This window comes from Amphiprion ocellaris, chromosome 19 (assembly GCF_022539595.1).
Source record: "Amphiprion ocellaris isolate individual 3 ecotype Okinawa chromosome 19, ASM2253959v1, whole genome shotgun sequence".
NCBI lineage: Eukaryota > Metazoa > Chordata > Actinopteri > Pomacentridae > Amphiprion > Amphiprion ocellaris.
Window position 1 is genome coordinate 5,412,778 of NC_072784.1, and position 13,842 is coordinate 5,426,619.

At 40.4% G+C, this 13,842-nt stretch overlaps 1 protein-coding gene across 1 annotated transcript; it reads left to right on the plus strand.

The window, feature by feature from the left end:
- Positions 1-4,413: 4,413 nt before the first annotated feature.
- Positions 4,414-6,203, plus strand: junbb (JunB proto-oncogene, AP-1 transcription factor subunit b). Its single transcript, XM_023273594.3, has one exon. It carries the CDS (start codon positions 4,745-4,747, stop codon positions 5,729-5,731), a length of 987 nt encoding a protein of 328 aa, XP_023129362.1. The 5' UTR covers positions 4,414-4,744; the 3' UTR covers positions 5,732-6,203.
- Positions 6,204-13,842: the final 7,639 nt, after the last annotated feature.

Consider the following 13,842-nt stretch of genomic DNA (forward strand, 5'->3'; position numbering starts at 1 on the left):
TTCGCGTGTGTCATCTACCTAAACAGGAGTTGAGTGAATTTAAAGTGAATAAAGGAATAAAAGAGGGAATAAATCAGGCTAAAGGTGACAGTATGGGCTGCGTTACATTTAGCTGTAATAAAAAGAGTAGAAGATTCTGGAAACAAAAGCAGTTGTTTTCCTACTGCTAAAAAATCTCAACAAAGAAGCAGATACAAGCAAAACTTTGCCCTTTTTTAGTAATGTAAGTTGTACTTTTCGCCCATAAATCTTCCTCATGCAAGAGTAGAAACTTTTTTTGCAAAATTTGCAAGCATTTTCTGGGTCAATATATAATTGTGGGACTTTTTGTAACATAGTTGACAGGTATCATAGTTGACATTTTTGCTGTTTTCAGGCCTAAAATCAACATGGCCGCCTATAACCAAACACCACATGGTATTTTTACAGAAAGATTCTTCTAAATATTACATTTACAATTGAGTAAAATTGAAATTGAAAGTTATTTCTAAAGATATTGTAGTAAACCTGTTGACATGCCATAAATCCACACTTGACTCACACACTACTTTATATTAAATAAGTCAGAAAGCCTTGGAGTCTGGCCAGTCTTTTCTTCAGGAGGAAATGACATCATGTGGAGCAGGTCATGTGATCTGGAATTAACACACTTCCTTGAGAGGTGTTTTTGTAATGGGAACTTAGTTGAAAGTGATTTCTCGTACACAGATACAATTAGTTATTTTCCATATAAATTTTATATATAATATCTGTCATGATTATCTCAACTTAATAAAAGGACTCAATCAAAACAATTTTTGAACAAGTTCATTATATTATTGTTTAGCTAATTAGAAGGTGGTTGTTATTAAACTCGGTCATTTAGTTGACATTTTAGTGATATCCAGTCATTTGTTATTAATAATTGATTGTTTCCATAATAAATAATTATGGAATTGGCCAAGACATGATCATAATGAACATAAAAACATTTTTTAAAACTTTAAATAAAAATGTATGCAAGATATCTCTTGGACTTCAAAAGTCCCTTGATTATATATTGACCCTTCTTAATTTTTTCCTTTTCTTGTAATTTTTCTAAGTAAATAGAAACAGATACTTCCAAATGTTCATAAAAAATGTACATGCAAACCGGACAATGTGCTTCAACACATCCCAAATCCTGCCTGGTAACAGCTGGAGGAACATGACCAAGAGCCAACGGTGTTGCAAATCTAATCTAACATACACTGTTCAAAAGTTTGGAATGACTTACTAATGTCCTTATTTTTGAAAGAAAAGCATTTTTTTCAATGAAGATAACATTAATCAGAAATCCAGTCTAGACATTGTTAATATGGTAAATGACTATTCTAGCAGGAAACAGCTGATTTTTAATGGAATATCTCCATAGGGGTACAGAGGAACATTTCCAGCAACCATCACTCCTGTGTTCTAATGCTACATTGTATTAGCTAATGGTGTTGAAAGGCTCACTGATGATTAGAAAACCTTTGTGCAGTTATGTTAGCACATGGATAAAAGTGTGAGTTTTCATGGAAAACATGACATTGTCTGGGTGTCCCCAAACTTTTGACTGGTAGTGTATGTAGGAAGAAGTCTGATCAACCAAGGCTACACCCCATAGCTCACTGCACTCAAAGGAGCTGCTGCCAACAGAAACTGTTATCTTCCGGTGATGGATAAATAATTGATAATATTAATTCCAATTTTAAATAACAGCACAAATGCATACTTGGAAAAAAAATGATGGTAACAATAGCAGCCTTCATATATTGTTAAGTAACACCTATTTTATAATCCCTTCATGAGAACACATCTGGAACATGGTGGGTGGTGTGAGCTTTTGATAGGGTTGTAGGATTTTGTCATCAGCTCATTTTAATGAGAACATCTCTGTCTTGTTCCCCTATAATATGTGCTGTGCTTCTGTCTCGTCCTCAGTGCACATCTGTAAAGAAGAGAATTCATATTAATGTTTCCTGGCATAAACGTCTGTCGAACGTGATCAGAGATTCATCCCTGAGGTGCAGCCAGAGGATTTAGAAAAGCATCCTACCTGGCTTGTTTTGTCTGCGGAGGGATATGGGATACAGCGGTGGAGGCATTTGTGCATATTTGTGTGGGCGTTGGAAAAAGTACAAACAGAAGACAAAGGTTCCCTTCTCCACTACTGAGACAGGTGCACTACTGAGGAATCACATTTCCTCTCTGTGTTCCTCAAGAGCAAACCACAACTCCTCTAACCGTAGAGAAATGGAAGGTCATTTTCGTGAAATGTGCTTTACAGATCAAAAGGGTAATTTACTGAACCTGAGTCTTCCTGCTCTGGTTTGCGTTGGACAATATTTCCTCTATTTCCTGTTCATGATCAAAGCAGGTAACTTCAGGCGTCGCACCCAACATCAGCAGTACTTCACAGAGTTGTCAGGATGCTGCAGGACGAAGCGTTTGTTCTGTAAATGATCACACAGAGTTTTCTGCTCCAGTGGTGTGTGTCACTGCTGTGTGCTTTCAGGCGTCATTTGGGACTGAGGCAGTCAGTCATTTGAATAAATTCATGTGAGTATGAATGACAAATAATCATTTAGGAGGCTATTGTTAGCTTCTGTAGCCCTTTTCAGACAGGCACTCCTTTGCATTCATCTGACGGCACCTTAATGTGTCATGTCTGTTTTACTTTTCTGTAAAACTTGTGACAATCTTAGTAGCTACAAGCTGAAATTTCCATTTAAAAAAAAGATTTAATACTGTAAAAATAGGGATTAAAAACTCACCAATAGTGGATGTTTTGACTAAACGTCGACAAAACAGGATCTTAGGTTTAATTTGTTGCTTCCAGCTGTCTGTACTAGGGTTTCCTCTAAGGTTATTAACCCTCCTGTTGTCTTCATTTACGGGCAACAAAAAATATTGTTTCCTTGTCTGAAAAAAATCCAAATATTCAGGATAAAAATTCCCCAAATTTCTGAAAATTTGCAAAACCTTCAGAAAGAAAATTCCAATGATTCCTTAAAAGTTTCCCTTAAAAGTTTTTTAAAAATAAAAAATCAACCAAATTTGGCAAGAAAATTCTTGTAAATATTTTCAAAAAATGAGTAAAAATCTTCCAAAAAATCCTAAAAATATCTAAAATGACTACATATATATATCAGTAAAACTTCTAATATTTTCTTTAAGAACATTCACATAAAAATCTTTTTTCAATCAATTTTTTGTGAATGTTGTTAAAGAAAACAGAAGTTTTACTGATATATATATATGTAGTCATTTTAGATATTTTTAGGATTTTTTTGGAAGATTTTTACTCATTTTTGGAAAATATTTACAAGAATTTTCTTGTCAAAAGTGGGGAATTTTTTTAAACTAAAACTTTTAAGGGAAATTTTTAAGGAATTATTGAAATTTTCTGAAGGTTTTGCAAATTTCCACAAATTTGGGGAATTTTTTTGCAGAATTTTTGGATTTTTTTCAGACAAGGAAACAATATATTTTGGTGCTCGTAAATGAAGACATCAGGAGGGTTAATATATATTATACATCACTTGGTGTACTGTTCAGTCTATCAGTCAATCATACTGTGGCTCTCTTAGAGGATATCAGAATGAAGCTGTGGAGGAACAACCAGAAAAGTGACCTATGTGCCTTCACTTTCAGATTGATGAAGCCAGCAACGTTCTATAACCCATGTCTGGAAAAAAAAGGGGCGTTAGACAGCTGATTTAAAGCTGTGTGTGAATACAGATGGATGTCTCACCTCTCCTCCCCGCTGAGATAGAAAGTCCCTAACTACCTCGCACATGGACCGAGTTTATACAGGAGCAGGAATGCTGCTGCTGGAATGAGGCCGGAGTGGGCGTGGCTTCCCGGTTCTTCCAGAGAGGAACTGGTTCGTCATCATGCCTATATAAGGCAACCTGACTTCCTCCGCAGGCTGGATCACAATAAACGCTACAATAGCCCCAATGTTCTGTGTGTATTTCACATGTAGTAAATCCAGCAGGCGGTTAGACTCATGAGGACTTCATGAAGCCCTGATTACAAGAACTGAACCCAAAGCGGCGCATCCTGACGGCGCATGAATGAATGAATGGATGAACAACATGAATTCAACGCAGTGATTTGATCCAGCAGTGTAATCTCACCTCCCTGCTTATCCAACAACCACATATTGAGCCTATAAAAGCGCCAACCCGTGCATAAATACAGCGGGCTTTTCTATTTCTGACTGCTCTCCGCTGCGATCCCTCCTCGGTGCGCTCTCTTGCCTACAGGCTTGTTTACAGTCGCCTCTTCCCGGCATTAGCGTCACTTGACAACGCTCTCACTGGGCGTGGCCTCGGAGCCGCCCGACCAATCAGGACGCCGCACCCCCCTGGCAGCGAGCCGCGTGTCTATTCCTATATAAAACGGCGCACACCACCTCTCCTGAACACACCTCAACAAGCGCAAAGAGCGGCACATCCTCCCAGCAGGAATTGCGAGATTTAACTTTTACCCAAAGAGGAGACAGAAAAACCAGCTCTCAGACCCCGGAAAAGACTTTTACCCGCTGACACTGAACTGAAGACAGCTTGTATTGGACTTTCACTCTTTTTTTCTTAATTCCGTTTTCATTTGGGGACACTGTTGATTGAGAGAAGACCTGAGTTGATGCATGCTCTCTGCTGACGCTGACTTTTGTTGATTATCCAGAGACTGTGTATCTATAGCAGCTGGTAAGCTTCCTTTTTCCTACGACTTTATGTCTACAAAGATGGAACAGCCTTTTTATCATGACGACTCTTTTCTGTCGGCTTACGGCCACTCAGATGCAGCAATGCACGACTACAAACTGCTAAAGCAGAATATGAATTTGAACTTGACAGAGCCCTATCGCAACCTGAAATCCCAGCTGAGGGCCGAGGCTGACCCGTACCAAGGGGGGCAGCAGGACGTGGGGTCCCTGAAGCTCGCATCACCAGAGCTTGAGAGACTCATCATCCAAAACAGTAACGGTGTCATCACCACTCCCACCCCGGGCCAGTACTTCTACAACCGGGGCATCACCGATGAGCAGGAGGGGTTCGCGGAGGGCTTCGTGAAGGCGCTGGACGAGCTCCACAAGATGAACCAGATGCCCCCTCCTAACGTGTCCATCGGAGCCGGTGGAGTTACGACGTGTTCGGCGGCGGCCTCTAGCGTCTTCGGCTCCGCCTTGCAGCCCGAGCCTCCCATCTACACAACACTGAACGCCTACTGCCCGAACACAAACCTCTCTTCCGCATCCAGCTACCCCACAGCCACCATCAGCTACCTGCCGCCACACCAGCAGAGCCACCCGCAGACCTCGACGCACGGCACGCACCCCTTCCACCACTCCCTGCCGGGCTCCGGGCTGCATCCGCAGCGGCTGGTCGCTCTGAAAGAGGAACCCCAGACCGTGCCCGACCTCCTCAGCAGCGACGGCTCGCCTCCAATGTCCCCGATCGACTTGGAGTCCCAGGAGCGGATCAAGGCGGAGCGCAAGAGGCTGAGGAACCGACTAGCCGCCACCAAATGTCGGCGGCGCAAGCTGGAGCGCATCGCCCGGCTGGAGGAGAAGGTGAAAGTTTTGAAGAACGACAACGCGGGGCTCTCCAACACAGCGTCGGTGCTCCGGGACCAGGTCGCCCAGCTCAAACAGAAGGTCCTGACACATGTGAGCAGCGGCTGTCAGCTGATGCTCACAAGCAAGATGGAGGCGTTTTAAACTACAGAGACTTCTAAATGACTGAAAAGTAATAACACTGGAGTCATGTTCTGCATGCGCAGCACTGGATTACCGGCTGAGTGTTGTCAGCAGCACAGGGCTGAGGGCTATGTGTAGACACCTCTGTAGGCTGTTTAGGGTGAAATGGTACTTTCGGATGCTGGGCACCGCTCACAGGACCATTCAACCCTAAAACCAGGGCAGCATCCAGACTGAGCAGACACTGAGCACAGCGGGCACAGGCCCATGAGTCGGGTTTACTAATGGTAGAAAATGGGAATGATTATCGTATTACTTTGTACTTTTTTGCAACTGATATTGTCATGCAATGCTGCATTTATTCATTGTGTAAATTATTTTTTGTTTGTCCGGTTGATCCAGACAGACTGATGATGTCCAATGTTTACAGTGTCTTTTTTTTTAAATTTGTGATGTGTATTTAAGTAAAGTGTCTTAAAAATGAAACGAAAAATGCTTTGTTTGTTTTCTGTTTCTCTCTATAAGCTGCCATTTAACACATACACAAACAGCGAGAAAGAGTGGGAAGGCAGAGGAGGATATACAAGGTTTCTTTCCTAGCATATTGTTACCATAACAGTTATTACAGCTCCCGGTGAGAAGCCCTTACACAAGCAGATTCTAGTTTCAGTGTTTTTACGCACAGAGCGTAGAGTGCGTACGTAGGCTTTTCCTAATTGCGCAAGGGCTTGTCCATATATGGGCATGTTGGTGAATACTTCGTCACAGGGGAGGATTTCTGGGAACCCCCGCCCAGGTAATACAAACTAGCTTCACCTCAATTTCTCCTTGTATTGTATCGATAAGGCTTCACGAGGGTGGTGGAATTTCCTTTAGGTATTGTGCAACACAGAGACGGAGCAAAGTGCAGCTTCTTATCAGAAACATGGATAAAAGTCCTTCTTAGAGAACAGGATGTATATGAAAGAAAAACTAAGTGATAGAGAAGCGGCGAAACTTTCTTTTCACCGTGACCTGCAGTATAAGGGCCACTATAAAGTAACATTCACATCCAAACAAGCAACCTGTCGGTGGCACTCAAGCGTCACAGGGCATATTTGAGGTGTCAGTGGTCTGTAATTGAAAGACAGCACATGAGGGGAAGTGACAGTGGCTTCAGGAATGCCGGGGGCGTCTCAAGATGCCACGCCGGTTGGCGGAGCAGTAGGCGAGAGTGGGCGTCCGGAGCGCGCAGGAGCATCTGTGCGGATGGATGAAGCCCTGCGCGCTGCCAAGGACAACATTCTGGTGGGACGCATCACTGGCCAAATATGTGCGGCAGCTAAATCTCAAAAAGATGGACAGAGGGGGGAAAAGTCCCGCGCTAAGAAGATGTGAATGACTCATTAGATATTCGCGCTTTCATCCAAAAGGGTCACCAAAACTTTCCAGGGGCCACAGATACAAAAAAAAACAACGATTTTTAATGACGACGCGAGAATAGCGCAGAAACCAGGCATTACGCAGGGGGGGCATTTGGAGCTTCCACAGAAACGTTGGTGTTCAAAACAGCTTTTTGTGACCCTTGGCTGAGAGGGAAACTGTGCACAAAGTGGTCTAATAAAAACCTAAAGGGGGATTTCTGTCCTGTAGAAGCAGTTGGTGACGTACAAGTAAACAAGACAGCAGAACTGAGCTGAAAAAAGCCTTTTCTCTCTCTCAGTACGCACGAAAACCACTTCAAAAGAGTCTAGGAGGAGAGGCTGCGGTTTCTTTTTTTTGAGCGCACTCTCACCTCAAGCTGTTTTGGAGAGCAAGGTTCTCAAGTCTTTTCATCTAACACGTATTTAAGTAGTCTAATTTCCATCAATAACAAGTGCCCTAGTTTTTGCCATGGACGTGGAAACAGAACCGGGCACACCCACACAAGTTCTCCTTTTTCTGTGTCTTTTTATCGAGAAACATTTATTAAGGGGATGTACGTGTTTTTTCTCTCTCTCTCTCTCTTCAGGTTTTAAAATAACCTACATATTATGAGAAACATCAAGGTCTGACAGTAAAACGCACTTGGAGCAAAAATACTGTCGACTCACAAGCATCACTCAGCTCTTTCTGAACGCGTTTAACATCAAGCTCAAGTCTCCATTTACGCACACAGCAGGCCTACATATTAGATTCCGCGCAAACACTCCAAAATAAAGTCAATTCGAGCCATGCTGCCTCTCCACACGCCTCGGCCCACAACCCACACTGAGTGTCTGTGGGAACATCTGTGATGTGAACGGTGACGTATGAAGAGCTCTGGGTGGGTTTGATTTTCCTCTCCACGAGCCCCCTTCCCCTCCCACAGACACTCACTGGCCTGGCTGCCTGGCTCTCTCACTCATTCTCTCCCTCCGATCTTCTGTTATCTTCTCGAGAACCATGAATATTCCTCCCACCTTGCCGCGGCCATCTGAGGTTCTTGCAGGAGTTGCATCACTAGTTTTAGACGGATATTAGGAGCTGATATTGGGGAGGGGGTGTGATTCTCTTGTGGCCTAGTTTGAGGAAAGTTTTTCGCATGAAATGATACAAAAACTGTATTACAAATATGGAAAATCCTGTGGAGAAGCGGGTGCTGCTTTGGCCTAAATGGGATGTTTAAATGCATTATTTGACAAACATTTGTGATTCATTAATTACGTGTGTCTCATATATAAATCTATAGGTCTTCACCAACTGTTGCCATTAACAGTAAGGTATCAGGGCCTCACAGAGGGGCCCTCACTGTTACATAACACAAAGCTGTGAAGGTTGCGGCTGAATATATAGAAAACATAGTGTTGGCATTTAAACAGCATTTGTTGATGTATGCTTACATTCTAATGTATGTTGGTGTATTAACACTACAGCAGAGAAGTGGCATAGAAAGCAGGTCTGCATTCACACATGGAGTCACTGTGAAGTCTGTGGGGGGTTTTAATGGGGGCACAGCGCCATCTACTGGAGGTAAACTGGAAGAGCAGCTAAAAAGAACAGTTGGAATTTAGCAGCAACGTTCCTGTAAGTAATACACACACAGTACTACAAATATATAGCACAGATTTCTATACCTTTCTAATTCTTTATAGAATAATGCCATTTATTCATGACATTCTTTTAGATATATATAAGAATGTAAAAAAATAAGTGCTGATCCCTATTAAAGACTGACATTTGAATGAATGGATGTAGTTTATATTTCATTAATCCTTCTTAGTTTTGACTTTTGAGAGGTGTTAAGATGTTTAGTAAACAAGATATGTGTAATTTGCAGTGTTATGACAGCAAAAAGGGATAGTGCAAAAATGCAAAGGACATCAGTAAAAGAAAATAAATACACATATGTGCTGTTGATATTGCACAGATTGCTCTTATAATGGAAAACTAATGACATTGCACATCATTTTTCTATAAGTAGATGAACAATGATATAGTATAGATCCTTGCATGAGCAGAGGATACTGATTATATGGGGATTTTTTTAAAACAAGCAACATTATACAGAGTTTTCTAAATGTACAGGTTTGAATGCTTTGATGGTGCACCAGAGAAATAACACAGTGTTTCTTTGTTTGGTCTACTAGGAGATTTTTGTGTATACTTTTATTAAAATTCACAGATCCTTAAAACTCAGCGAGGAAACCTTTACAAATCAGTCATCCTGAGCCTACTACAGTGAACTGGACTGTAAGAGTCATATGGAGGTGGTGTACAGGAAGGGACGAAGTCGACTCTATTTCTTAAGGAGGCTAAGGTCATTTAACTTCTGCCAACCCCCTGCTGTACAGTGTATACCATTCAGTGGTGGCCAGTGCTCTGTTTTTTGCTGTGACCTGTTGGGGAGAAGGTAGTCCAGCAGGTGGCAGAGGCCAGAACTCTGAATAAACTGGGTTCAGTAATGACCAAACCTACACACCTGCTCCATGCCCTGAAGGTGATCAATAGCAGCACCTTCAGCCAGAGATGTGCAAATCTATCTATCTATCTATCTATCTATCTATCTATCTATCTATCTATCTATCTATCTATCTATCTATCTATCTATCTATCTATCTATCTATCTATCTATCTATCTATCTATCTATCTATCTATCTATCTATCTATCTATCTATCTATCTATCTATCTATCTATCTATCTATCTATCTTCTCTTATCTTCTCTTATTTTTATCTTCAACATATTTTTTGACCATTTTGGCCAACATTATACAGTGACAGTGGAAATGAACTGGAAATATGTGACGTGCAGTCTCAGGTCGTTTTGTTGGTGGTTTTTCTCAGGCCTAAGTTCACCCTCAGAGCTTTCCATTTATCACCCCCCTAGTTCTGACCTTGGACCTGACATTGGTCTGCCAGGACATGATGATATGCATTTATTTGTAATCTGATATTTGACTCAACAACTCAGTTTTTGTCTGCAGGAGGTATACTGCCTGTAAAAAGTGTTCACCCCCTTTGCAATTTTCCCCCTTTAATTGCTTTTCTGGGTCAACTTGGCTGTTCTTGGCAAAAAAATAAAAAATAAAAAAGAGACTCTTTCATGTCAAAGTGAAAACAGATTTCTACAAGATAATATCAATTATTTAAAAAAAAAATCCAATTTAAAAGAAGTGGCTTTCTTTACAAAACTTAGCAAAGAAGAACTGACATTAAAGAGTTAAGCAAACCCTAAATTATACTGACCATGATTCAATTTTCAACATGAATAAAAGTCTAAAACTTCTAAAGGGGGTTGAATACTTTTCCTAGGTACTGCATAGAACTGTTGTTGTCAGTGTAATTAGATGTCCTACTGAATTCTGCAGTGTGGTACTTTGTCTCCTCCTTATGGCAGAGAGAGGAATTACACAAAGACTGTTGATGCACGCTTTGACATACAGTATGCCTCACTGTCTCTTTTTTCGACTGGAATCCTCCCTCTAAAGTTTATTTTTATCTGGAGTATCTGAAATGTTTCATGGATGTCCGGTTACTGCTGTCTGTTGTGTCTCCATTGTTCAGATCTTCTTTTGGTTCATGTAAATTGCATTGCTACTGGTAGTGATTTAAAACGTGTTTTACTGCAAAATACACGTAGATGTACCTGGCTTCCACTTGAGCTTTAAAGTTGAAAATGTTTCTCGTCCCGCTTCAATATTAAGCTTCAGCTCACTTTATAATAATGTGTGCAAAATTAAGGTTTGCATTTAACTGACTCTTTATTGTCATCACTAAAGCAGAGAGAGTGTGGTGTTATTTACATTTATAGCTGCATATCTGCCTGTCTGCAAAGCTTCCAGGATTACAGCACAGTATGTTATTTTTTTCCCCACAAAATTCAACCCCTCCCTGCGATGATAATTTACATACACTCCCTAAAGTGCAGTATCATATTTCCATATTGCATTGTATACAGCATTATATCAACTGTATTGTCCCGCAGAATGTTTCCTCTTTGATGTGAGGGCATTGCACAGATAAAAAAACAGGAATGAGACCCGACAAACACACAGTTAGTCACTCATCTGTACTGTGTGTGTGTGTTAGCATGAGAATAAGTAAGTAAGTAAGTCGAGGAGAGAAAAAGAAAATCCGTGCTCCTCCTTTATGGCCTTTGAAGGTCAGATTGTGGCTTTGCATAAACAAATTAAAAAGATAACCTTGTCTCATCTGTGTTACAGTTTGTGTTATCACTGAAGCCCTGACTCCCTCGCAGACATGAGTGTGTGTGTTTGTGTGTGTAAGTGGAGTCAGACTCATTTATGACCCTCTCTGTTCTGCTCTGTCATTTATTCTGATGATAATGACTTTCACAGAGGGCATGCTATTAGCTAGCATCATCAAGAAGCCCCAGTTCACCACAGACGAGTGAGGAACAGCTACACACACATTGTGTCTCATTGTCTGCCCTTAACAGACAAATGTCAAGTGGTGTGTGGCATTATCAGCGTGATGCACAGTTTGTGTCGCCTGCATTTTCACCTGCAGAGGGCACACGCTGTTCCACAGAGATGATTTGTGTGTTGAAATCTGCAAATTAGTCTTTTAAAATGAGATTTTTCGCAACATTGTGATGATTATGTGTTGGTTAATTTCAGTGGTTGTGATTTATGAATGGTTGCTTCACATGATGCAGAGCTGCAAAGCTGAATCACTGGAGAGATTTAAGTCCTGCCAAGCCCGAAAGGCTTTTCATATGTGGGCCCGTACGATAAAATCAGACTTAAAATAAATCGTCCTGATACTGCTTTCAGTATGAGCGCATTTGGGTTCTTCCCTCAAAGCGATGGTCGCAAAAGGGTGAGCCAGAATGACAGCCGTCTGGAGACGAGGGTAAACACACTTGTCATGGTGTATCAGTAAATTGGTGGCTGACAGTGGTGTGAAGACATCGCATAGACAGTAAGAGCTGTAATGAGAGGTGGAGGCCATGTTTTCCAGTCACTGCAGTCAAATGTTTGTGAGCAATCCCAGGGTGATATATGCTGTTGCTGGGTTTGATTTAAAGACATCTCAACAAGGAGAATGTCAAAATGCCTCATTATCACGCTAAAATAACCTTCTCCCTTTAACTCATTAGAAGTGGACCCATGGAAATGTAATTGGTGACAAGTTAAGTTCCAGTGCAGCCATTAGCGGTGCAACAAACAGAGAACACACATGAATAAACTTATCTGAGTTCTGCTGTTTTTGCACAAGGCTACAAGTCTGAAGAATCCACATTCTCTGATAAAGTCAAAATCCATAAATATTCTCTGTTGCTTTCAAGCATTCCCAAATAAATTCATGAAATATTTCAGCACCTCTAGCTGATAAAACATCATTTCAACAAGTTCATAAGCTGTATTAATGACTTTACAGATCAATTCTAAGCCATGGTTAACAACTAAGTTAGTGTTAAAAGCCTCATTTTTAGCACTTTAATTCATTAGTATGTATACTCTATATCGATAGTATATATTATATAGTTTATATATTACACGACAGGTCAAAAGTTTGAGGTCTCCTAGGAAATTGAATGTTTTCCTTGAAAACACACTTTTATTCATGTGCTAACACAACTGCACAAGGGTTTTCTAATCATCAATGAGCCTTTCAACACCATTAGCTAACACAATGTAGCATTAGAACACAGGAGTGATGGTTGCTGGAAATGTTCCTCTGTACCCCTATGGAGATATTCCATTAAAAATCAGCTGTTTCCAGCTACAATAGTCATTTACCACATTAACAATGTCTACACTGGATTTCTGATTAATTTAATGTTATCTTCAGTGAAGCTTTTCTTTCAAAATTAAGGGCATTTCTAAGTGACCCCAAACTTTTGAACGGGAGTGTTTATACATGAACTACCTGATATCATTTACAACCTACTACATTATGATGTTGATATGCATGTTACACTTTAAACGGTAAAAATAAAGAGAAAACAATGCAGTAAATGTGATATTTTTAGGTTCTCATTCTGTAGTTTTAATAAAACTTTTCTTGCATTAGTGTGCTATGGATGTGTCTCTGTTTAATAATGCAGTTCTGTGCACCTCAAAACTAATAATAAAGTACTTATGGTAAGTCATAAGAAGTGAAACTATAAATGCTGGTTTAACATTAACAAAGGAGTTTTGTCATTTCCATGAGTTATTAGAAGTTTAGTTTTCTGCAGTTGCAGATGTTAATAAATCAAAGGTTCAATAATATATCTTGTCTCCAGTTATAAATACTACTGGACAGTCGATGCCAACAAAATAGTACTGGAGGAGAATTTTATAGAATCTGGCAATAGCAAAATCATTTTTATCCATGGTTTATAACTCACACGGCATTAATAAGTGACTTATTTTTCATTATAAAATCAAACATACAAGCCTTTCTAAAAATGTTTCCGCCATGCAAAAACCTGCACCCTAAAGTGATGTTCTTGACTATAAAGTCAAGTAAACTACAAAACAAAGATTAGACAGACACATACACACACCCTTCAACTTGTTTGATACACCCGTGAAATGTAATGCAATAACAACAGATCTGCCATAACTTTGACTTTTATGAAGCTTGACTATTTTCGGTTTTGTTGATGTTGCCAAAAACGTGATGATTCATCTTTATGGTTATTATTGAGGTCATAGTGGGTGGTGTTGGTGCGCATTAAA